At 39.8% G+C, this 25,042-nt stretch overlaps 1 protein-coding gene and 2 long non-coding RNA genes across 14 annotated transcripts in view; 1 reads left to right on the top strand and 2 right to left on the bottom strand.

Moving 5' to 3' along the window:
• LOC125894056 (uncharacterized) overlaps positions 1-22,576 on the bottom strand; it is a 92,885-nt gene extending 70,309 nt beyond the window's left edge. The window contains exons 1-4 of the long non-coding RNA XR_007449994.1: positions 22,513-22,576; positions 21,387-21,550; positions 17,615-17,696; positions 16,066-16,158 (exon numbers count right to left, since the gene is read on the bottom strand). This is a non-coding gene — a long non-coding RNA (uncharacterized LOC125894056). The remainder of the gene's footprint in view (positions 1-16,065; positions 16,159-17,614; positions 17,697-21,386; positions 21,551-22,512) is intronic.
• The window catches only part of prom1a (prominin 1a), a 108,931-nt gene that overhangs the window by 68,513 nt on the left and 15,376 nt on the right, over positions 1-25,042 (top strand). For all 11 annotated transcript variants that reach the window (XR_007449988.1, XR_007449986.1, XR_007449987.1 and 8 more), the window contains exons 4-15: positions 7,132-7,252; positions 8,324-8,387; positions 8,724-8,813; positions 12,976-13,205; positions 14,066-14,140; positions 14,303-14,366; positions 14,667-14,826; positions 15,227-15,379; positions 16,094-16,217; positions 18,350-18,453; positions 19,240-19,324; positions 24,257-24,403. Coding sequence is in view for 2 of the 11 variants with exons in the window: in XM_049585114.1 (XP_049441071.1) it covers positions 7,132-7,252; positions 8,324-8,387; positions 8,724-8,813; positions 12,976-13,205; positions 14,066-14,140; positions 14,303-14,366; positions 14,667-14,826; positions 15,227-15,379; positions 16,094-16,217; positions 18,350-18,453; positions 19,240-19,324; positions 24,257-24,403 (1,417 nt within the window). In the remaining 9 variants the exon portion in view is untranslated. The remainder of the gene's footprint in view (positions 1-7,131; positions 7,253-8,323; positions 8,388-8,723; positions 8,814-12,975; positions 13,206-14,065; positions 14,141-14,302; positions 14,367-14,666; positions 14,827-15,226; positions 15,380-16,093; positions 16,218-18,349; positions 18,454-19,239; positions 19,325-24,256; positions 24,404-25,042) is intronic.
• Positions 24,269-25,042, bottom strand: part of LOC125894055 (uncharacterized) — a 30,287-nt gene continuing 29,513 nt past the window's right edge. Inside the window, exon 4 of one of the 2 annotated variants that reach the window (XR_007449992.1) lies at positions 24,269-24,394. This is a non-coding gene — a long non-coding RNA (uncharacterized LOC125894055). Of the gene's footprint in view, positions 24,395-24,525; positions 24,916-25,042 lie in introns of those variants that run through there. The other variant, XR_007449993.1, reaches the window with a different exon arrangement.

Below are 25,042 nucleotides of genomic sequence, written 5' to 3'. Positions count from 1 at the left end.
TGGTTGGATTGGTTAGGATTAGGCATGAGGAGTGAGACTGGTGAGAGTTACGGTAAGAATGTCAGGGTAAGCCAATCAGAGGTAGAGTAAGGCAAGGGCAGAGTAGAGCAGGTCAAGCTTCCGCTATCCTGGGCAAGTAGCCCCACAGCATGCAGGGGACTTAATAAAAACGTAGCGACCAGCGATTGTAAGCAGACCACATCCAAGGATACGCTATAAAAATCATGAACAGTGCTGAGAGAAAAAAAAAAAAACAACAACAACAACAAAAAATATGAGTGAGGTGAAACTGTAAGTGGACAAAGCTGATCTCAAAACAGGAGTGAATCTAAGGCTGGCTTTCACTTTCGGTTTCAGTTATATTCTTCTAGTAGGCTGCCTAAAGTTTAATTTGTATTTTTTCATGTTAACAATTTAGATAATTAAAAAAATGTATACTTGGGATCCATGTGACGATACGATATTGCCACACAAAAATATCACAATACTGTGCTGTCACTATTTTTCCCCAACCCTTAGAAGACAAGAAGATAACGCTATCTCTGAGCCTGACTGGGCAAAGCCTGCCTTCCTCCAGGCATCTGCCCCTATTTTATTCAGACTCACACAGCTGCCTGTACCGAACAGCAGCATGAAAGCGAGGTGCGCTCATTGTGCAGCTACATCTGGTGACCAGACTGTCCCCGTCAGCTAACTGCACACTGACTGACCAAAAATACACCTCCCACAAGACTGCTCAGCCTGAACAAATCTCAGTCAACTAAGGGATCTCTGACTGGTAATTTGAATCTTTGACTTTAGGGGGCGGTCCTACATTCTCTTACTTTCTATTTATAACTCTGGGCGTGTACCCCCAAAGCAAAAGGAAATTCAGTAAAAAGGTAGTGACCAGGTGCCAGAGTGTAAGCAGCACGCATCCAAGAGGAAGCTACGAAAATCACAAACACAGCACCAAAAAAAAAGAAAAAGCTAAAATTAGCAAGGCAAAAAAAGATAACAATCCCTGCATAGTATAACTTTAAAGGGATAGTGTACCCAAAAAAATTAAGATTCAGCCATTACCTACTCACCCATATGCCGAGGGAGGCTCAGGTGAAGTTTTAGAGTCCTCACATCCCTTGCAGAGATCCCAGGGGAGAGGGGGTAGCAACACAACTCTACCTAATGCAGGTTGTGATCTAAGCGTCCTGAAGTCCCGACATAAAAAGTTGTTCGGAAAAACGTCATTTGAACTCATTGTAGCCTGTAGCTCTAACTGCCTCTCTGTAAACCACGCTCACGTGTGCACGCTTGTGCGCGAGACCAGCAAAAGCATGTGCACACACATGAACGCGGTGCCCACATCTCACTGTCTCACGCAAGCGTGCACACGTGAGCACAGTATACAGAGAGGCAGTCAGAGCTACAGGCTACAGTGAGGCTAAAAACAGAGTTTAAATGACGTTTTTCCAAACAACTTTTTATGTCGGGACTTCAGGACGCTTAGATCACTTCGGACGAGCAGTATGGAGATATTTTGTGCTTTCAATTAGGTGTTTTTGGATGTTTGAATCTGGGGCGCTGTAAGCCTGCATTAGGTGGAGTTGTGTTGCTACCCCTTCTCCCCTTGGATCTCCGCAAGGGATGTGAGGACTCTAAAACTTCACCTGAGCCTCCCTCGGCATATGGGTGAGTAGATAATGGCTGAGTTTTCATTTTTGGGTGCACTATCCCTTTAAGTATATGAAAAGTATTTATGCCACAGTCATATCTTTTTCTTTTGTGCCAAAAAAGTGACATTTTGGAAGGAAACTCTTCAATCTGTCAGCATGTGTAAGTTAGTGAAAAGTTCTCCTTTATTCATTTCACTTCACAACCTCCCAACTTCAATCTTCTCCTTGCTGCTGTCTTGCAGAATTCATGTGTTTTTCCCTCTTGTATAAGTGAGTTTTATGGCATTGCTTATGAAACGCTATTCCGCTGAATGGACTGGAATATTTCCCTATCATATGTGATATAAAAGACATCATTAAATTTAAGGTGAAATGAAGGTGACACCACTGGGGGGTAGTGTGTCTTTATTGGTGGAGGCTGACATGTTGCCTTTTTTCAGACGCTGTAAGCATCAGTGAGAAAATGGTTTTTCTCTCATAAATTCCTTCAGCAGCAGCAGCACTCATGTATTTTCTATTATTCAGCTCCGGCATGCCTTGCTTGTCAGCCCAAGTTTGTTGTTTGTTTGATCATTTTGTATTCCGACACAAATATGTTTTTTTCCGTCTTCTTGCTGTTTTATCTCCTCATTTAATTTCACCACATCTCAAATAACAAATCTAGACTACAACCAAACAAGACCACCAAACTCAAACTGAACCAAACTTGATTCTGCTGAAGTAATGCGGACAGTCATGTTACTACGCAGCTTGTTGGAAAGCGCTTGGCGTTTTTTTTTCTCAAAGAGTCTTTGTTTGGCTGCAGATTCCAGTGACCTTGCTGGACACCGAGCGGTGAGAGGGAGTGAACGAGGGACAAAGAAAAGAGAGGGAGTTGGATACAGAGAGAGAGACAGACAGGGGGAACTGAGGGCAAAAGAGGAGACAGAAGACAAGAAAAAAGAAGGTGTTGTAGGAAAATGAGAATGAAGCTTGAGAGATTGAATGTGAGAGAGGGAAACGATAACAAGTCCGAGGAAGAGATACTGAGAAATAGAAGTGTAGTGAAAGAGACGTAGATGAAAACAGACCAGCCAGAGGAGAAAGACAAATGAGAGAGGGCTGGAGAAACAGGAGGGAGGAAAGTGAGGGCTTTATAAAGACACAGACAACCAGAGGCAGACAGAGAGAGAGAAGGAAGGTGTACGATTGTGAATTTGTGCTGGTAAAAGAGAGAAAGGGGCAGCGTGTGTATGAAACTGTGTACTCCTGTGTGTGTCCAGAGGGCAGAGAAGTGTTTGACAAAAGGCTTTTGTTGTGGAAGTGGCCATTTTGAATCTTCCCCTGGTTCCGGATGGCTCCACTTCACTGTGTCCCAGCCTAGTTGTTTGGCCTAGTTTCTCATTAAGTCTCCACTTATACGATGACAGCGTTTACTCTGTGTCGGCCTACTCACTATTTATGGCAAACATCATTACAATTCCTCCAGACGTGGTGCAGCTCCGTGCCACACAGATGAAAAGAGTTTCTCTCTTTAGTGCAGCACATTATCCTATAGTAGTCGTTCTTAAAGGGTTACACTAGTACTTATTAACTACAAATCGCAAACACTTTTGAGATGTGCCAACCATTTTTCAACTGGGACTGTTTTAAAGGCTCTTCTACTTTGTCCACTCAGCTGCCAGACAGCTTCCACTTAAATGAAAGGAGGAAATTATTTCACCGCGCCTGTCTTATAAATTGTGCTTTTTGTCAAAGTAACTCATCAGCGTAATGCTCTTTTAAATCCATCTCTCAAATCTTAGCTGTCCGAGTGAACATCAAACATAATATTAATTTGTAAAAAGTGTCCAAAGGGGCAAAAGCTTTATCGAGCGTTGATAAAGCGACACTTTCAAAAACTAGTGGTCGCTAATTGTTTACTGAGATGGATTAGCTGTGATTGATTGATTGATTATCTTAGCTGCTATCCACTGACTTTTATGCCACGCTGTCATTAACAGAAATGTGTTGGGAGGATTTTCAGTTTAGCATGCAACACAATCACTGGAGTTATTTATCAAGCACAAATGCAAAACATTTAATTGCTCCAGCTGTTGTATACTGTCATAAATTAAATATCTCGGGCTGCTCAACAACACTGCTTGAATAAAAGATACAATTCAAAGATGCCACATTCACTTCTTGAGATTTTTCACTGTTTTATCAGTGGAATTATTCATCAAGACAATAATCTACAGAATCATCTTTAGCCCCTCGACTCAATTCTCCTGAGAATTTACACTGCTACACATTTAATAAGGCAAGAAATATCGACCCTTATCTGGCTTCACCTTATCAGTGTACTTAATGAAAAGAGAAAGTGTGTAATATTTTGCACATTCAGTGTATGAACACACTGAACAATCCCTAATGTGACAAACTGTCTGCAGCATAATGCAGGTTAGATTAGATTGGATTAATGGGATTATATCCACAGAGGGAGACGTCTACAGCAGCAACTGCTGATCACAGGGCTGGAGAGATGAACCACACACACACACACACACACACACCATCTTTTTCATAAATTAGACGGATAGTGCAGACTTTCTGAAGTGGGTTTATATGAGGTATTTATCCAAAGTCAGTGTTAGAGCTGCAATGAATAATCGATTAATTGATTAGTTTTCAATTATCAAATTAGTCGGCAACTAATTTGATTATCAATTAATCAGGTTGGGTCTTTTTTTAAAGAAAGAAAAGGTCAACATTCTCTTATTCCAGCTTCTTAAATGTGAATATTTCCTGGTTTCTTTAATCCTGTATGCCAGTAAACTGAATATCTTTGGGTTGAGGACAACATAATGAACATTTTCACAATTTTCTGACATTTCATAGACCAAACAACTAATTTATTCATCAAGAAAAAAGTCGCCAATGAAGAGAGTCGTACGAACGTGGACACTGAAGGCTGACTGTCGTCTTTCTTTCAATGGCAAGCCTTCGTCATGTGCCTCTTTAGTGTCGAAGTACCTGTCTTTTTGCAGTCATATATCAGCATCGGTCTGCACTTGGTACACTCGACGAAGCCGACACACACGTTGTCACCATCGCCAACTCACATGTGCGCGGCCAGTGCCGCTGACAAGGGGTGATATGTAGTTGGTTCCATAGCCTAGGTCTATTATGAGGTCTATTAAATATTTAGGCTCTTTTTTAAGGTGGGACTTTTTTTGAGGTGGCTAAGATTTGAGCTTAGATTCTCTGCCCGAGCCCGAACCCGACCCGTAATTTCCCACCGCTATCCTCGGGCTCGGACGGGTCGGGTTCGGGCAGAGAATCTAAGCCCTAATCTTCACCTTGCCCTGAGACAGTCTGTTCTGACGGAGAAGCTTAATTTCTCCATCTCTCATTAGTTCTCATTAGAGCCACTACAACCCATCGACAAAAATAGGTATTTTAGCTTGCTCATCACAGGAGCTGCTGATGTACCACTGTCACTGTCAGACTCCAGGCTGCTTCCCCAAATTGGGTGTGTGCCTGATTATGGTTTATGGTGCTTTCAGATCTAGAGTTGTCTTGCTTTGGTCTGAATCAGGGACTAATTTCGTCACAAAGTTGTCTATAGTTGGTTCGTGTTCTCACGACAGCATTGACAAGCGGACCAGATCAAATGCCTTGTGCGAGAAAGCTGCTCTTGATTGGTCAGAATTTCCATGCGGGAAAAATCCAGGAAGTAAAGCAAACGTAGAAGAAGAGTACACTTGCAAGATAAATGTGACACTTTCTAATGTGACAATGGAGGGACAACTACGCAGGTTGATTTTAGCGCTGCTCATCGTGGACTATATTGCTGTCATTGTTCATTTTAGTCAAACCATACAGTTTGAAAACGAGGCGCGGCTCCAACTAGAAAACAATGTTTTGATGCACTGGATGTGCTGAATGTGCATATTAAGGCAGTACAGGAGGAGGTGCACATTAATAATCCTCCAGGACTGTAACATGCTCATGTTTAACCCAAACAATGTGTCATGTGACTGCAGTTGGTTCAGATCCAGGTCAGAACACGTTCTCACCACAAACGAACCGCACCAGAGTTCGTTTGTAACCGGACCAAGACCACCTCTTCAAGAAGGTCTCGGTCCAGTTGTTTTTGTGCGCACCTGAGTGTGATTGCTGTGTTCACACCTGCCCAAATGAACCGCGCTTAGGGGGCAAACAAACTTGAGTTTGACTGAAGCAAACCAAACAGGGCAGGTGTGGAAGCACCCTTAGGACCTCATGCAACTCCACTTAAAAAAAATCTGACCTATCCCTTTAACAATCAGAGTATGAATGGGGCACAGCCTCAGTTTGCATGAACTGTAGGCTCATACTGTACATACACACAAGCGGTTGTGCATACCAGCACATATAAACAGTCCCACATGCAGAGACCTAAGCCTCATTATACAGTGAGTCACAACACCCTGATTCATCTCCATTGATCTAAACCTTCCCTGTAGCCTCTGACTCAGTCCTTTTGTTATTCCTTTCTGCGAGTCATCTTACATCATTCATAAAGCTGCTTATTCCACCGAAGCGTTTCTATAAATGAGATTCACTATGTTATACAACTGAACTGTCAGCGGTTTGATGCTTCGTACAGAAGTCTCTTTGACCATCTGCTCTGAAGTTAATCACCCTATGAACCCCAGACACACTCACTTGCACACATCCATGTGGCAGTAAAAACAAACTTAGATGCATAGCACTAGCTGTGAGATGCTGAGCTGAAAATTCAGCTGGGATGAGTGTGAGTCATGGAAACGGCTTAATATTATGGGCTGTCTTTCCCTTGATGTTGCTCAAGCTAATTAAGCCTTGTACCGAGCTACGCAGGTCTGTTTGAAGTGTGCTGGAGACTCACTTTAATGGTCTGCTTTATGCAATTCTGTTTTCGCATTTAATTTGAACATGTTTACAACCCAGGGACCTCAGGTTATACAGATAGGGCCTCAGAGCCTAACCGAGATACACCTACATTTCCTGCTAGGAGCTGATATCTGAATTACTTGAAAAAGCAAGAAACAACCAACCACATGGTAAAAAAAATGTTAATAATATGCTTTTATGCTTCCAGTCATTTTGTATGAACGCTGAATGTGTGTGATTTCTTTTAGCTGATGATATGATCTTAGAAAAACACAATTATATGAGTGACAAACCCATTGGCTTAAATTGTGCTGTATTCCACCATATTAGAAATATGCTTATGCTCAGCTGTTTTATGTCAAGCTGGATGTCAAGGACTTTAAGCTCACTCTACAGGTACACTCAGACAAAGTTGAGAAAGAAAATGTCAAAGTCAATGCGGTGGTGCACACTGACCTCTACTGTTGATGACGTGTTACCACCCTGTTGTGTCCCAACACACCCCTGGGCTACTGTGGTGACTGATGTGGGAGCAGCAGGGTCACTCAGTGGCACACAGAGACACAAAGGTCACACTGTTTTGTGTTTGTCATTTGTTTAGGATCGGAGTGCTGTGTGCATACGCTGCCAACCAGAACCTGAGCTCACAGGTGAAGAACATACGGAGACTGGTCAACAGCAACATGAGGGACCTGCACACCTTCGCTAATGACACGCCGATGGTGAGAGAGTGGTTCTATAGTATGTGAAGATTAAGCATTATCACTGTGCTTTGTGTCCTGAAGCTCCAACAAGATATTAAACTATGTTATAAAAGCAGACACTGAGAAATTTGCTGTCAATATAAACACGACAGATTTAATTATACAACAAAACCATCAACTGGACAGCAACTAGTTTGTTGATTATACGACAGCATAGCTACCACTAAAGGAAATTTTAGCTTGTGAATAATTTGGGTAATGTTGTGTACACATGGAATTGGGCAGACACCTGACAGCAGACGGACAAAACCTTCTATGTGGCACACAAAAAACAAACAGTCTGACAAAATGATGAAAAGTGTGATAACATGCTTTAATGGTAATTAAAAATAATTTCATGTGTGTTATTTTAGGTATTTTTTTCTAGTAATTGTCAAGACCACCCATGTTTTTTTGCCTTGTGTGAAGGAGCTATGTAACATCTGGTTGTAAATTCCACTGCAGAGGATGACAAAAACTTAAAATATATTTAAACTTGAACAGTATTGCTGTCTACAGTTAGCGTTGCTGGTATTCTCTGCCTGCCTCATCTAATGTTACCATCCTGCTCTCATCCACTAAAATGATATCCAGTTTGCTGTCTGCCTGATTCCATGTGAGCACAGCATAAAATAGGGTTCGGTCATGGTTAAATAAAAGGCTGAAATTTAAAATTTACTCTGATGAGGAATATTCTCAATATCTCAGGGTGTTAAGAGTCGTATCAGACTGCTAACATTTATAGTCACACCTCATTTATGTAATGTTTTCAAGGTGGGAAAAGAGAAATCTCTCACTTTTTGTGTATGTGGCAGCTTCTTTAAAACATAATTCTCATTTGAGGAGCTTGGGCTTTTAATACTCACTTTGATTGTAGGTGTTAAAATAGCAGCGTTCAGAGAAGAAACAGTTTTGACAAATAACATGAATCTGACCCTGTGCTGTTGTCTTTTACTTTAGAGTGCTTGTTTGTATCTAAGACGAGATTAACACTCATTTTCATCTGCTTCCATCTGTAAGACTCTGCTCTGTTGTGTTTCCTGTTTGCAGCAAATTGATTACCTAATATCCCAATACGCCACCGCCAAGAACAAAGTCATCTATGACCTAGATAGTAAGTAAACCTCCTCTGCGCCTATGATTGTAAAGTAAGTGGACAGAAACGATACACTGAGTTCTTGCTCTTGGTCGTATATCAGGCTTATTATCTGAATTCACTGCGTCTACTTTCCTTGACTTGTTTTCACAACAGATTTTGTGACATAACTAGGTCTAGATAGCTACAGTGATGACTGCTATGGAGGATCCCTGGAGTATTCATCCTACTTTTATGACAGCACTGCAGGCAGCTCTTTACTGAAAGTTAATACCTGCAAAGGCAGCAAACATAATAAAGACAGGGACTATCTGACTGTTTTCTTCTGTGTATCTGATGCTGCGTTCTCTGCAGATATAGGTCCATTATTGGGTGGACGGATACACGATCAGTTGGATAAGGAAGTCCATCCTGCCTTGGACAGAGCGCTCAATATGGCTGGAGGTACGTGCAGCTGCATATTTTTCATTTCCTCTATGATATGATCAGGTTATTATAAGCTGCAAGCTAATGAAAGCAGGTTACAGCTGCAATACAAAATATTGTGCAAGTCATAAGAGTGCCCTGCCTTACCTGCAAGTATTGTCAGTTATTTAAAGGTATACCATGCAGGATTTCTCTAAAAAAACAATGTTTAGACTGGGGATGAAAACGGTTACTGGTGCCACAATAAACAACAGTGCATTTCCTGACGGTTAGCATTACCTTTTCAATTTTTAATTATCAAAACCATGGGTAAAAGGAACTCCCTCTGCTCAAGGATCAGGTGCTGTTCGGCTGCAGGAACATCTCAGATAAAATCATAAACATAAACCACCGCACACTGAACTGAATTACTGTGATTCTAAGAGCACTCTTAATAAAATCACAGTAATTCAGTTCAGTGTGTGGTGGTTTATGTTTATGATTTTATCATTTAAACCATATTTGTTCACCATCAACCGAAGTTAGCAATGTTCTCTCAGACGCAGCACGAGTTTGTTGTACTGTTCCAGTGTTTAGAGGGTGGGCCTTGGTCCTCATCTGGAGTGACAAAGCAGCAAAAAGCACGCACATCCACGAACAAAATTGTGCAGGTGCTGAGCTCAAAAATGTGGAAAACTGAAAAGGTAAAGAAAAGCTCGTGCACTGCAGGGTTCCTATTCAATGTAATCAAACATTTCAAAGCTAGGCTGTCTTTACAGTTAATCAATGCGCATTTTATATGGTTTTCGTATGTTTATATAACGTATTAGCTATGTTATTACTCTAATGTTTATGCTAACAAAAACTGCTGCTAATTTTATTTGTGATTTTCAATATAAAACTTGGTGAAATGATTTCAGTATGTTTACCTGTGCTTTTTCAGCACATTTTAACAATACTGTAGTACTGATAACCGTAAATAATTTTGGTCACTTCAATTTCATACAGTTTCATCTCTACAGACTAAATATTAACCGCCTTTGCCAATCCCTCACACCTCATAGTACCGCCATTCTTGTTCACATTCTAGTTACATCCCATATTGATTACTGTAACTCGCTTCTTTTTGGTCTCCCACTCAAGTACATCCACACAAACGCCCTCCATCAATCACATCATTGCTGCCCTTCTGCAACTTCACCGCCTCCCTGTTAAATACCTCATTGACTTTAAAATCTTAGTCCTCACCTTTAAGGCCATCCACAGACAAGCTCCTCTGTACCTCTCCCAACTCTTACACATCCACACCCCCATCCACACTCTCAGGTCTCTCTTCCATCCACCTCACTGTCCCACCAGCTCACCTGACCACAATAGGATCCAAAGCCTTCAGCTGCTCTGCTCCCCACCTCTGGAACCCTACTGTTATTTTCTCTATCTCTGCCTATAAGGTGACCTTAACTGCCGTGAAAGGTGCCTATAAATAAAATGTACTATATTCTGCAGAGACTCTGCCTGTATTTTCTTAATTTCTTTTTATTTTGTTGGTTTCACAACATTACTAGTCAGCATGTGCAGGTGAGGTCAGGACTTCATAAAAAGGAAGCGACCTTGTGCCAGACTTTGAGCAGCATATATCCAAGAGGAAGCTAATATCATGGATGTAGCGTCAAAAAAAAAAACAAAAAAAAAAACCTGCAAATATAGTGAGGCTAACAAGTGAATTCACTAACAAGTGAATCTGGGCTTTTACTTTCTATGCCTACTGTTTACAAACAGTACAATACCTGCATAGTATACCTTTAAAGATTAGAAAATTGCTCCTAAAACCAAGTGACATTATAGCCCCATTATCAGATTTCTCTTAACTAAATATAAGCTGTATTATGTTTTCAAAGGTTGATATATTCTGCTGTGAATATAATACACTGTAATGGTTTTTGGAATCTAATTTCAGTTTTTGTTTCTCAAAGGTCAGTGAGTTAATAAAAGCTGTTTGTTTTGTTTATCTTTATATTTTATGCTTTTTTATAAAGTGAAAATCGAGAGAGCCATCAAAGGTAACAGTAACTCAGTAACTGAACAAAGACCCACAGTCCCTTGACCCCTGACCTTGTGAACTTTGACACCAATGTTGCTCCTGTGCTTTGTTCCCTTGTGATCTTTCTTGAGCACTTGGACCTTGTTGAGGATTTTAAATGAACAACAACCAATTAATATATTAAAACTGCACTACGTAACATCTGACTCTGGTGACCACAAGCAGCAGATCATTATGTGTGATTAACTTGTGTAAAATACAAGTTAAGTTCCACTTCTTAAATCTAGAAATCTTCCTTGGAGAGAGTCATGAGGAAGGAGGTGGTGAAAAATATTTTCAGGACAGGTTCTGCTGTCTGCCAGCTTGGTTTGGATCCGGTGTTTACTTGCCATCCTTAAGCAGACATGTTTGTATTTTTCTTAAGGTCAAATTCACCACCTGGAGAACGCACAGATGGTTTTCTGCTGCTGCTGTCACCAGATAAATTGTTTTTATTGGCAAACAGGATGAATCTGTGAGGGTTTTGTTTTTAATTTACACATATAAACAGATGTGATTACTCTCCATAAAAAAACATTCGCCTAGTGCAGTTTTAAGTTAATGACAACACCAGATGTCGCCACAAAAAAAGCTAAAGTAACATCAACCTGCATTTGGACATTTCCCTTTTTTCTCCAATTGTGCTCCCCCACTGTGAAGTGAGCGTAATAATGTGTTTGTGTGACCACTCCTGTTACTTTATTTTAACGGCTTCACCTAAAATTACACTCTCATGAAAATGAATCAACCACATCAATATTAAACTTAGAGTTACTCCACTACATGGACTACACAGGCTTGTAGCACAACAGAAACAAAGATGACACAGCAGTCTGCAAGCATGCCCAAACTTCAGGTGGTAAAATGCTTGAGCACAGATGACTGTGAATACAGTTTGTGTTCTTAATGTTTGTGTATTGTTGTGTTCCTACTGGGGTTGAGCCGAGTAGTCAAAGGATTTTAGGGCCCGGAACAAAATTTTCAACAAGGCTTACACAGAAGTGAATATGGCATTAATGCATTTAGCACATAGCATCCATTTATGTTCTCACTTCCTCCAGTGCTGCTAAGCATTTAGCTATGTTATATCCTCCTCTACACTCTTGCATCTTTTATACCAATGTTCAGAGATGCCAGTGTTTTTGCATTCTTTATCCTGTTTAATTTTAAAAGTCTGCCGCAGGCTAATCTGTGACTGTTAACCAACACTGGCTGCTGTCTTGTGACGCCTTCAATTGCTCGGCAAAGACTTAGTTACAATAATTTTTAACAGAAAAAGCTATAATTTCACATTATTCATAGCATTTCTGTTGTTTGCTGAAAGCTGTTTGGAAGTCAGAGTCCATCTGTAGATGCTGGAGATTCACACCATAGAAGCGATCCAAATGCCAAACATCAGGCCTTGGATCTGAAACTGTGTACTGACTACTCGGCTCAGGCCTGGTCCTTACAATGAGTGTGTACTTTGTGTCCTGTATGATTCTGTGCTTTTGTGTAACATAAGCCAATATTCTACGGACTGTCCTGTTGCTGTGTATGTTGATACTTAAAACTGATTTGTCAGACACTAATGCATTATGGTACTACTATATCAGATCAGTCTGACTGGTGAAACAATAAGTTATTTGAAATTTTTATATGCCCCAGAAACAGTGACAAAAAAGTTATTTTACTGCTCTGAATATAAGAGTACATTTATACACGCCCTGTTGTAACAGCTCCACTGAATTTCCCAGGACAGAACTAAAAGATTTAATAAAATATTCATAATTCTTTAGGAGTCATTTTGCAGCAGAGCTATGCAATCTGGGGCTCATGGGAAAAAAAGCCTTTCCTGACAACTCATTCAATTTTAAATTTTACCTCAAAATATAGGTTAGCTAATGAGAAAAGTTTTCAGTGCAGTTGAGTAGGTGAGACACTGCAGCTGTATCAACAACCGCTTGACTGTTTTTAATGTTGGAGGAACGATTTAAGTTTGCAACAGAAACAATGGAAACGTCTCACTCCATTGTTCTATTTTTGTCGTCTCTGTTTCGATGGGCCTTCACATCCTGGTTTTCCCCTCATACGAGCAACCAAATCCAGTTTCAATCTCATCTGTGTTCTCTTTCTTTTCAGCCATGCGAGAAACCAAAGAGGCCCTGGAGAACGTCAGTGTGGGTTTGGAGGTTCTCCAGGAGGGAACAGGGAAGCTCAACTTCAACCTGAGTCTGGTCCGCACCAGTATCAACCGCACCCTCAACGACCCGGGCTGTCATGACGAGGAGTCAGATGCCACCACTGCACAGCTGTGCCGCAACATCCGCCAGTCACTGTCCCAGCTGCAGATCGGAGCCAACTTCACACGGGTAGAAAATGAAATGCAACTGGGACTTTTGCACATGTCCCACTTTTTTTGCCACGTGCCTGCTGAATTATTGCAATTTAGCTCCTTCACAGATAAAATGTCCTCCACCATTTATCTAATAACTTCATGATAAATACTGAATTTAGGAAATATTGTCTCAGTGTTGTAATACTCAAGGTCAAGATTCAAGAACAATTTTTCAAAGTCTTGGCCTCGTCTCAGACTCGGCCTTGTGTTGGTCTCAGACACAAGAGGACGAGGGATTTTATTTCAAAATCGGTCAAAACCACAAAGCAGAGATATCACTGTATTACCTGTGCAATACATACTTTGAATAAAGATGGCTGAGTTGATTTCAGCTCCTTAGTGTTTGTTTGTGCATAGAAAACAAAAGAAAATTGCCAAACATAAAATTCACCTTTTGATTATTTTATCAAGACATTCCTCATGGTGCACTTATACATATACATTAAAACAAATGATAAATAAAAAAGGGAAATGAAGAGGAATCTCATTTTCTGTGGGTGTTTATGTGGGAATATGGACCTTTCAGATAAATTTGATAAGTGCCTATGGTTTACACGCTCCACATTTTACTGTAAGCACGTCAAGAAGTGTGGGACTCGCATTAGTCTGGTCTTAACTCTGTCTCTTCCCCACAAAGTCTTGGCCTTGTCTCAGTCTGGATACACTGGTCTTGGTTTTGATGGTCTAGATTACAACGCTGGTCTCAGCACACTGATTTGATATTAACTGCATGTTAGGAAGGCAACAAGGATCACTGAATGTTGATCAAGGATTGTTCAATTTTAACTTATCACTGTGTATTTTTATCAGTTTTCATTTTCTGTCTCTATTCAGTTACCCAAAGTGAACGCTCAGCTGCAAAAGGTGAACGATGTACTGAAAACGGACCTCAGTGCCATCGTCCAGAGGGTGAGCCTGCACCATAAATCTATGGATATACTAACAGTGTTGGCAAGGCCAGTCTGTAGTGTCAATTAAATTAAAAAATAAACAAATACTTATATCACCACCAAACAACAAAATGGACCAAGAAACTCTATGTTCCAACACCTTGTCCTTTTCCTCTCACAGGGCTACGCCTCTTTAAACAACACGCCACATATGGTGGTTGAACAGACCAGAAGTGTTGTGGAGAGTAAGTGACATTTTTCACTTGAAAGCAAACATTAATAATTGGGATTTTTTACTCTTATTTCCCTCTCCATGTGTCTCTTTTCTTCTTCTGCCTTCTGAGTTTGAGCAAAATCAATTTAAGTTTGAGTCTACACTTATTTCAGTGTAAAAAAATATATCCAATTTACAACCATCTATTTAACATGAGCATGTTTCTGAGTATTGAATTTGAAACTTTAATCAGTGCGGCCGACAGCTCTATTTACTTATCCAGTACCATATATTGGAACCAATGGATTAAATTGACTGATCTGTCTCTCAGATGTGCAGAGTTTGGTGGACGGCATTGGCAACAACATCAGCAGCTTTTCCAAGGTGTTCCCTGTGCAGAGCTGCCTGGCCAACTTCACCATCTTCATCAGCCACGCTCATGCTAAGATTGAGGACTACTACCCTGAGATTGACAAACTGGACTTCTACAGGTAAAAGTACCTGTAAATACTGTAAATACTGTGGTGTGGGCACTGTCCTGATGCTTGATATTATGTAGCCTGACCAGACTCTTTTCACAAAGCTGTATAAGCCTGCACTAATATTTTACATTTATGAAATATTAATATCACTTCTACATTAATGCAGTTTAAATCAGTGCAGTGGGGGAAAACCAACGATGATATATCAGTTCTTTTAAAAGCTTTTCTTTTACCCCATTTAACTTATGGGCTGTGTAAGGTAGAGCTTCATTGTTATGCTCAAGGACACTGCAGCAGGACTGACGCTGATATACACTTAAGCTGTGGAGAATGATGTCTTCCTATTTGCTGTTATTTTAAGGCCACCCTCAGTGAGAGCTCTGACTCTTCTGCTTCCTGCTGCTTACAGATGGATTGGCTGCATTGCTCTTTGCTGCATGGTGGTTCTGGTCCTGGCCTTCAACTACCTGGGCCTGCTGTGTGGCACCCTGGGCTACGACAAGCACGCCTCACCTACGACACGAGGCTGCATCTCCAACACGGGAGGAACGATGCTCATGGCGTGAGTCAACTGCTCTCACAACAGGCTCTGTCAGTTTCGAGATTTAAAACTCGAACTAAAAAGATGTCAAAAAGTCAGTTTGATGTTGGCACGGTGCACTGCACTGCACTACACTACAAGTATTTTGGGTACTACTTGTTCAGGTGCTGGTAGTCCTCCTAAAATAACGTCTACTACTTCTACTATAACGGCCACAAATACTACGATGTCAGTGGACTGTTTGCTGTTCATGCTACAGCGCTTCTAAAAGGTAAAGAAGACCAGAGCACAAAGTCAGAGTCATCTCAAGGATCTGAAGAGTATGAAAGAGCAAAGATGACCTGGAGGTGCTGTTGTTAAAGAAAGCTTATGCAAACGAAGCATATGTAATACAATATCTGAACAAGCTGATACAGATTATGTAACATGCAGAACCTGTTTCAATAAGTAGAACAGTTGTCTGCAACATTTTCCACAAGATAAAAAAGTTCCATATTCAGGATTTTAGGGGCCTCACACAAAAGGCAACCATTTTTTACTAATGTATTTTAAATATCCTATTTTTTTGTTTTGCGTTATATCTAATTGGGATACTGATACAAATCTGAGGTAATCTGATACTGTAATTACAATGGCTTGTTTTAATTCCCCACCCGATCCTCTAACGCTACACCTCCACCTCTTACTGTTATAAACTTTATCTGTACCTGAGGGCCTGTCTGTCCTTCTCCACAGTGGCGTCGGATTTAGCATCATCTTCTCCTGGGTGCTGATGGGAGTGGTAACAATCATCTTCTTGGCTGGAGGAAACATGGAGAAACTTGTTTGTGAACCCTTTCACAGCAAGGAAATCTTCAATGTAAGTCGTGAGCCACCCTTAAAATTACACCGTTCACTGTGTAGGAAGAAAATGTACAGTACATCTCAAGTAGTAATTTAGCTTAATTTTGATACTGACCATAGTAATGTATTTTGATTGTGACTTGGAATATGTACATCAGTCCATAATGTTCTTTTACCTAAACCCCTAAAAGAGTGTCTCTGCCAGACAGTTAAAATATAGACACTGTTCCTCTTCTGTACTATTTACTGCATGTCAGTGTCCCTCAGGTGGGCTTGTGTGAACAGCAGTTGCTCCCAGTTGTGGGTGGCACACTGTTGTTTGTAACAAGTCTGAATCCTGCTGCACTGAAGCCATCCATAACATAGTAAATCTAATTTTGCCTCAATTCTCTCATAAAATTGAGACAGATAAAGTTTTTCTTTTTAAACAAGTGAAATATGCTGTTGTTTCAAAGAAGTGAAAACACCCCATGTACAGGCGGGCTTCTCTCCTGGGTGCCAGATGGTGCAGGGTAAACCACAGTGACTACGTTTACATGCAAACTAATATTCCACTACTATTCCAAATATGACAATATTCCAAATTTGACACAGAATATTCAGTTGGATTCACAGCCTTTTTCCAAATGAAGCATTTTCCAATTAAAACATTGGATATACCGATTTTATTTGGGTTTAAATACCATTATTTGGATATGTACACAGCGCATTCAGAATATGCATCTTAATTTAGGTTTTTCCCACAGTTTGCGACACACAGCCTCTTGCCTTTAAACGGTCAGCTCGCGTTGTCATGAACACACTGTACACAAACCAACATGCTAACAGTTTGCAAGGCTGGCATAGAGGTGCATGCCTAAAGAGAGCCCACATATCTGGTCAGAAGAATAAACACACCTACTTTTAAACATTATTAAAGACTTGGATATCAACAGGTTTTTGGATATCTTGTAAGGCAGACCTTTTCAAGAAGGTGGTTTATGGAATGACAGAGGGAGGCTGTGTTTGCTCGGTCGAACAAGTCAGACACTGAAGGAAAACTTCGAAAAAATCCTGGCACGATAGCCATTCAACTTTTCCATATTTTTATGTGAGAAATATGATGAGTGGGTACGGGAAAAAATGAATGAATGCATGACAATGTCAACATAAATATTACATTTCATAAGATAATGAGATATTATTAATGTCAGAGTACAACAGAGGATGAGTAGATCCAGACTGCATACACTTCCATAAGATACCATGAATATAAGAGTACAAAAGTACATGAATAATGTCATAATAAGATACCAAAAACTAGAAGAAAAAGGAGACAGAGTTTGTATAAAGGAAAGAGGGAACTATACAAAACACATAATACCTACAAAAGTCAGAGGAGATTAATATTACACAGAGTAGATATAAATATACCTGTCTCAATAACGGAGGAGAAGGAAAGGGGCTGTGCCAGAAGAGGCTTTAGTGGCCTTACTTCAGCCACATACCAGGTCACCTGTCAGCACAGAGAGACAATGTAGGTTAGACATACAAGCAAAAGTTTAAAAAGTGGACCTAAGTCTGACGCCTCACTCAGCCCATGTGGCTCAAAGGAATAGTGCTGTCACTTCAATTGATTTATGTGGTATAAAAACTAAAGATAAAGATTTCAGAACTGAACAATAAATTAGACAATTTGTTGAAACTGATATTCTTGCAGCATTTTCTCCTGCACGTCCCCCTCTGCTCTTTTGCTGTCTCAGTTCAGAAAAGTTTTGATAAAGGGAGCGACATGTCGTCTTTTCTGCAAACAGAGCAACAGAGTATTAAGGGGAATATACACAGTGTTAGGCTGGGATTAGTTCAGCCATTATTACAGTCATTCGTGGGATGATTTAGTGAACATGCACGCTTCCTTCAGCCTCATACAGTAACTCATTCTTACACAGCTATACTTCCAGTAAACACATGAATTGTAAGGTTGTTTTTCCCCAGTTAGGTTTAAAAAAATACACATTTGAGAACTCACAAGCAAACAAACAAGAACACTCCTTTGTTTGGGTCTGTGTGTTGATCTTGAATTGTAATCAGGTTTATTTAATTTACTGTTTGATCCCATTTGCTTCCCATGAGAATAATTCATTACGTATCCTCTTCCTGATCTGCCAGGTTGTGGACACCCCGTATTTGGTTAACCCAGAGTGGAAAAACTTCATCCCTGGCTACATGTACAACGACTCCGACCTGGAGCTGACAGCAGAGAGCTTGTACAGGCAAAGCAAACTCATTTTTATGTATTTAGGTGACAGCGTTATGTCTGCCACCTTTCAGAAGCAATGCTTTGGTGATGATTATTCTCCTCACGGCCTGCTCCACACTGTCTTATCTGCATTTCACATCAAGGTTTGGTTACAAAACTGAGTGGATTTTGCAGCATGACAAGCCGTGTATTCAATAATGGTCTGTGGAATTACTGCATGATGCTGTTTTTCACATTTTGCTTAATTTGTTGTTCTGGTGCGGGCGTCGGGTCAGGCATCAGGCACGCAACTGAATATTTTATTTCCATTGATGAAGATGCAAATAAGAGTTTCTATTAACCTTGACAAGCTAATTAGCATCATTTCTCTACACTATCTGTGCTGCTTTACTTCAGCCTCTTTCTCAGTGGTTGCATCAGCTTTCATCATCTCCTTCTAGTGAGAGGCTGCAAATATTCAGTAACTGGGATGGCGGGCCTGCAGCCATTATATTTCCAATAAAGCAATGTTGCTGCAACAGGTCTTTTGCCCGTTAAAAAGCAAGCAGCGCTAATACAGAGTACATTATGCAAGTCTATATGGTATGTAGCTGCCTGAATGTTATCGTGGGATCGCAAATACTCCAGGCTTTTGGGGAGCATTACACTGTTTTCTATCAGAGGAAATGTCAGTATGTCATGTACTTCCAGTCAGGTTCACTTGGTGGCAGCAAATATTTCCACTCTGAAACTTTTGAGTTGACATTTCTCTTCCTTTCTCTCTGCTATACCTGTGTGTTCACATGTGTGTCTTTTTCAGCACTTGCAAAGAGAACAAAGGCATCTACTCAGCCATGCGTTTGGACAAAGTCTTCAACATCTCCTTGTTCCTGAACACTACAGTGGTCAGTAAAGTCAAGACACACCATTGGTTGCATTGTGTCATATGTTTTAGGGACTATCTGAGGGTCTCTATTATGATTTATTGCTTTAAACAGGACAGATATTAAACTAGGACATAATGCTATAGTTCAGCTAAAAAGGTATACTTTAAAAACTATTTCCAAACTTCTGATCTCACTTATATGTCAAAGTCAAACGTGCAGATAGTATACAGTACAACTGTGTTTAAAATAAGCCCTCAGTCAGGGGACTCTGTGTGCTTTTGTTTGGAGTATATGCTAATTTTATAAACTATTCTCAGCAGTAATCTTCATAAAATACCATTAAGGGCAGGTAATATATAATAAAGCAATGCACTCTAGTTACTGTTCAGACAAGGGTTACAACTCATTTAGCATACAATTTGAACATGTAGCTGTATAAGATAACAATATAGGGTGTCCAAAAATCCCCATCCTTGGCTGCAGCATCTGATTAGCATTACATAATGACTTCTTCGCTGCCAAAACAAAGTATGGCGACTGCTGATAGCTTTAACATGCCTCAGCCCTTACCTCAGTGAATATCTGAAACACCACACTGATGTAAGTTTCTATTTCTCCTCGGCCCTGAGCCAGCCACGCCTGCCTGCCTGAGACGTTCTGTACTTTCCTGCCAGTTGGCAAGATTGTCTTGGCTCCTTCCAGCTAACAGCTGATATGTTCCATGCTGCTCTGCACATTGGTCATTTGTCTTCATTTAAGGCCTGCACATTTTTTAAGTTCCCAGAAATTCTGACACTTGACTTGACAGGATTTCAGCACAAAGGCTTAGGGTCTGTTATTTTATCGCCTGTAATAACATTTTACAAAAATATGAGATAAAACTGATTTTTTTTTGTCAGATATTTGCTGCCAGAATCTTTTAAAATGATGGATACTTGTCTGGTTCAAATCTAAATTTCTCCTCTTTAACAAAATACATTTTATTCCCATGGTGAAATATGGTTCTCTATCATGTCGATGTGAGAATATAGAAATTGGCCTATTTCTCAGATTGCAATTGACATGTCATTAAAGTTGGTCAGTTGCATTCAGCATGATGATACTGTAATGTCATTAACAGGGGCCGTATTCACAAAGCTTTCGAGTGCTAAGAGTTGCTCCTAGTGACAAAATTCTAGAAAATTCTTAGAATTGTGATATTTTCAAAGTATTTCCCCTTAAAATGAGTAAACATTTAAGTTATTCACAGAGCACCGTAGACCTTAAAAGAACCAAAGGTGAAAAACTGTTAGGAGCACGGAGAAGGACTTTCAAGAGGCTTTAGAGTTTCTTAAGAAGAGGAGAAAATGGTGGAAACACAAAGAGGTTGGAGAAATATTCTCTAAACACTGGATGACTGTGAGAAGATGAAATGCTACCGATTAGATCATGAAGGAATTATGTTTGTGGTCTAAATAGGGACAGGGACACATTCCCCACCCAATAACACTAAAACGCCAGAAATAAAATGATCACAACGCTAAGATATTTAGAAACCTGGAAAAATGGAACAGTGCAGCAGTGATAACTTGTGACCGTCTCAACCTTCCAACAGCTGAGTGATCAAACACAAAAAATGACAACACTTTCTCATATTGTGATGTAATTCATTTCCACTGAGTGTCTACATCTTGCGAGCTCACAGAAGGCATGTCTGACAAACAATCACATCCTTTCAAAGAATGTGTCATACCTAGCAGTGAGGTCTACCACACCTCCTCACTAAGGTAAAAGTTTTGGCCCCTTCCTTGCTCAGAGTTGCTCAGAGAACTTTCCTAAATCACTCCTACGCTAGGACTCCTTACTAAAAAATTTTAGTCCAAGTTAGGAGCTCTCTGAGAGTATACTCAGAGAGTGTTTGTGAATACGGCCCCAGAAGTATAATCTGACCAATTTAGCTCCATATTGTCTTGGGTCTTTGAGAGAAAGCTTTTGATTTACTCCACCAGAAATACACTGACCTGTTTTGAGTCTCTACATTTTCAGTTCCAGAAAAGGAAAACAGGAAAACACAAATTAGTTATATTAACTAACTACTTACCAGGAATTCAGAGATGTCAAACATCCTGATAGGGTAGGTCCTCCAGGAGCACTTCCATTTATTTCCACTCAGGAGTTGAAGTCATTAGATGGTGTCTATTTATTTTTACTAATCCATGGAGTGGGACAGGGTTGTCTTCATAGACGTCTAGTAGCACACACCACCTACAAAAACAATGCCATGTTAAGTTCATAATACTCAAGCTAGACTTATTTGCACAAGAATAAACTTTGTAATGTTAGAAACTTTCTGGCTTGGCTTTATGCAATGTTGTCAATACTTGTTAGCATGAAAATCCAATTTTACTCACTGACATTCTCCAACAGCTTTAGTTGTCTCCAGTCTCCACAACAACAAAACCAACACAAACATCTACAACAGGGTGTCTGCAGGTCCTTAAAATGTCTTAAATTGTTTTCATGTCAGGTATCCAGTCACTAAATAGTATCAAATTTGAATTCGTGAGGACATAATTGCCACCAACATTTTATCTAATTTCATTCATCCTTTTTTTATTACTGTTTGTCAAAATTAGTCAAGCATGAAAGTCCACATTTCTGATGTTACAAATATTTAAACCTACAACTGAACCTGATACTGTCGTTTTACTTTATACTTACAATTACCTGTTGAAAAAAATGTAGATTAACCTGACTCACTCTAATAAAGATACTCCTTCTGTAAAACCTGCCTCTGCACAAGACTATAACGGTACTACCTGATACTTTCATACAGTGCTTGAGTGAGAAAAAATATGGTTTGTCCACACAACAGTCGAAAACTTGGTTAAAAAATAACTTGTATGGGTCTTGTAATGCTTGGGATTTAAGTGTCTGATAGCTGTAGACACCCTGTACGACATAGTTAGCGGCTAACATTAGCCTTTACCTAACTGACACTATTGCTACGTTAGCTTAGGGTTAATGTTGTGCTAACGCAGCTGTTAGCCGAACAACGCCCCCTCTTGTTCGGAGTTACCGCTAAACTAGCTTGTAGTTTTCAAGATATTATAAGCTAGCTGTTTAAGCTACCATTTTGGCGTTATATTTCATATGGCCTTCAAAATATGAACTGGCCATTATGTCATATTATATTTTAATACCTTTAATAATCATATTTCACTTACTACAACCGTTGGGCGGACTTGCTTATAACGTTCATGCGCGAGCTACTTGGCTACTTCGTCTTAGCTCCGCGGTTTAAACTGATTGGTTGAGCATGACAGCAAAGACGGTATTGGTTAAAGGTTTGTCCAATCAGATTCCTTGCAGGCGTGTCTTTGTGGCACATGGGAGATGTATTCCTTGTAGGTTTTTTCCATGAAAGCCATTTAATGTATGTAATGTATTGATTTTAACCCAAACCACGACTTTTTTTTTTTTTTTTTTTTTCCAATTTATTTATTTTAGAAGCCTTAACTAAGAGAGCCCTTTCTGGTAGAAAGCCCTCCACACATTTTACTGATACAAGTAAAGTCAAATAGTATACAAAACCAATATGAGCGAGATGACGGTTGCAACAGAACTATTGAGGAGACCAAATTTGTATTGACCCCGTCCCCCTTAACTATAACAATACCAGTCTGAACCACTGGGCTGTGACAGTGTGTTTGTCTCCAAGATAAGACAAGACACTACTCTGAGTTGAACTCTGGAGTGCATCAGAAATGGTTCCCAGATTTCCAAGAAGACGTCCAGTTTATTGCTTAGCTTATAAATAAGGTGTTCATAGGAAGCTGATTCTGCCAGGGTATTGAGCCCTTATTGATAGTTTAGAGGATCCCCCTCTTTCCACTGTCAGAGTATGACCCTCTTAGCAGCAGTGATGGCAACTTTTAACCAATTGAAATACTTAAATACTAAATACTTAAAGGATTATACGTCAAAATACTGTCTTTGGATTTAAGTTTTTTATATCTGTGAGCTGGATTTGATTGATTAAATCCTTCTTAAAGATTTTTTTGTTGTTGTTTGAAAACTGTTTGTATACTCAGTACAATAACTTAACTTATAATGGACATTTTTGGTTTTCTTGGAAGTCCAACCCATCTACATACAGCGTTAGTGCCACGTCAATTTAGGAACAAACAACTTCATTGCCAACACTTTTGTTGTGTTCTCTTTATGGTGCCACAAAACAGCATATGTTTTCTTTTTTGGTGGTGAAATTGCATATTTCTATTCAAGTCATCCCTTTTGGAAAATCATATTTGCCAACATATGGCTCTCTATGGTTATGGCTTTCAGCGCAGACCGTAACATCAAACCTAATAAACAATTGGACAAACTTCTTTATTGTTATTGACACATAAACTGTGAGTTTTGCATTCCAATTTGTTTATTTGTACGGCGATTTCCAACAACAAGGCAATACAGAGTGCTTTACAAAGACATTAAAATCATCAAGACAAGATTAAAAAAAAATACTAAAAGAAAAGATTGTGTGCAGAAATGCAATAATGAGCACTGCAATTTACAGTAGACACAAGGAGAACGTTTCCACACAAACATCAGGGAACACCATTCTAGTGGGATATGTGAACTTCCGTCCAAACCACATCTTTTAGATCTTTGGTCATCCAAGTGCCAACATTTGTTTTGCATTTTTGTTGGCCTTTCATTATGTTAACAATGTTTATATATATTTAAAGGGATTCCCTGTTTACACTGTACACAGGCTTAAACTTATACGCCTTTCTAACGGGCATACAAAGAGGCAAATGAGGTGAATGACATCTGATGATAGGTTATGATTATATGAGAATCAACACAAAATGTTAAACGTTTTAACATTTAGATCAAATATCAAGCTGTAATGTTTTTCCTTCAGGTCTTATCAAACCTACTGCTGTATGTTTTTTGTGTTTACAGTTTACTAAGGATGTGGTGAGTCAGCTGGAGAGTGTTAAGATCGACCTGAGGGGAATAATCCTGTTAGAGGCAGAAGGGAAGCAGAACCTCCTGGACTTCTCTGAAGCAGGACTGTCAGAAATCAACTATGCAGACTACCTGGAAGAGGTGACACAAACATACTCACATGAATGTAGAAACAAACACACACATCTGAACTAACAGACGGGGTTAATCATAAACAGGATACACTTAGAATGTCCACAAATGAAAAGAAACTTAAAGGGACAAGCAGGCGACAAACAAAAATTACATCAGTTTATACGTATAAGACCAGTTTGTGAAACATCAGTGTAAATATTGACAATATATTGTTCTATATATATCAGTGTTTTTGTATTATATTTGTACTTAAATGGTACATAACCAGAAATAGCTTGGTTCCTGAGGGTCAGTTAAACAGCCTCCTCCTTGGCTGTCAGTTAACATACAGCAGGCAGCCATGCTTCACCTAATAGGAGCTGCGACATGACACAGTACACTGGGTTCTGTTGAGGATCACTGAAGCTCTATTATCCAAAAGCATTCCTGCCAAGGCAAAGAGTGTGTAAGAACAAGCCGGGACTTGGCATTCCCTGTCTTCCCCAACACTACCTGTCATGTTCGCTTAGATTTATTTCCTGAGAGGGCAAAAAGAAAAAAAAAAGCTTTTAGGACTCCATTCAAGTGCACCACCTGTCTTGATACACAACTCAATCTCTGAAAGTCAGGATGAGAGGTTTTGTGTCCAGTAAATGTTTGCTGATT

This window comes from Epinephelus fuscoguttatus, linkage group LG9 (assembly GCF_011397635.1).
Source record: "Epinephelus fuscoguttatus linkage group LG9, E.fuscoguttatus.final_Chr_v1".
NCBI lineage: Eukaryota > Metazoa > Chordata > Actinopteri > Perciformes > Serranidae > Epinephelus > Epinephelus fuscoguttatus.
Note: the sequence above shows the minus strand (reverse complement) of the source record. Positions and strands in the feature narration are given on the sequence as shown.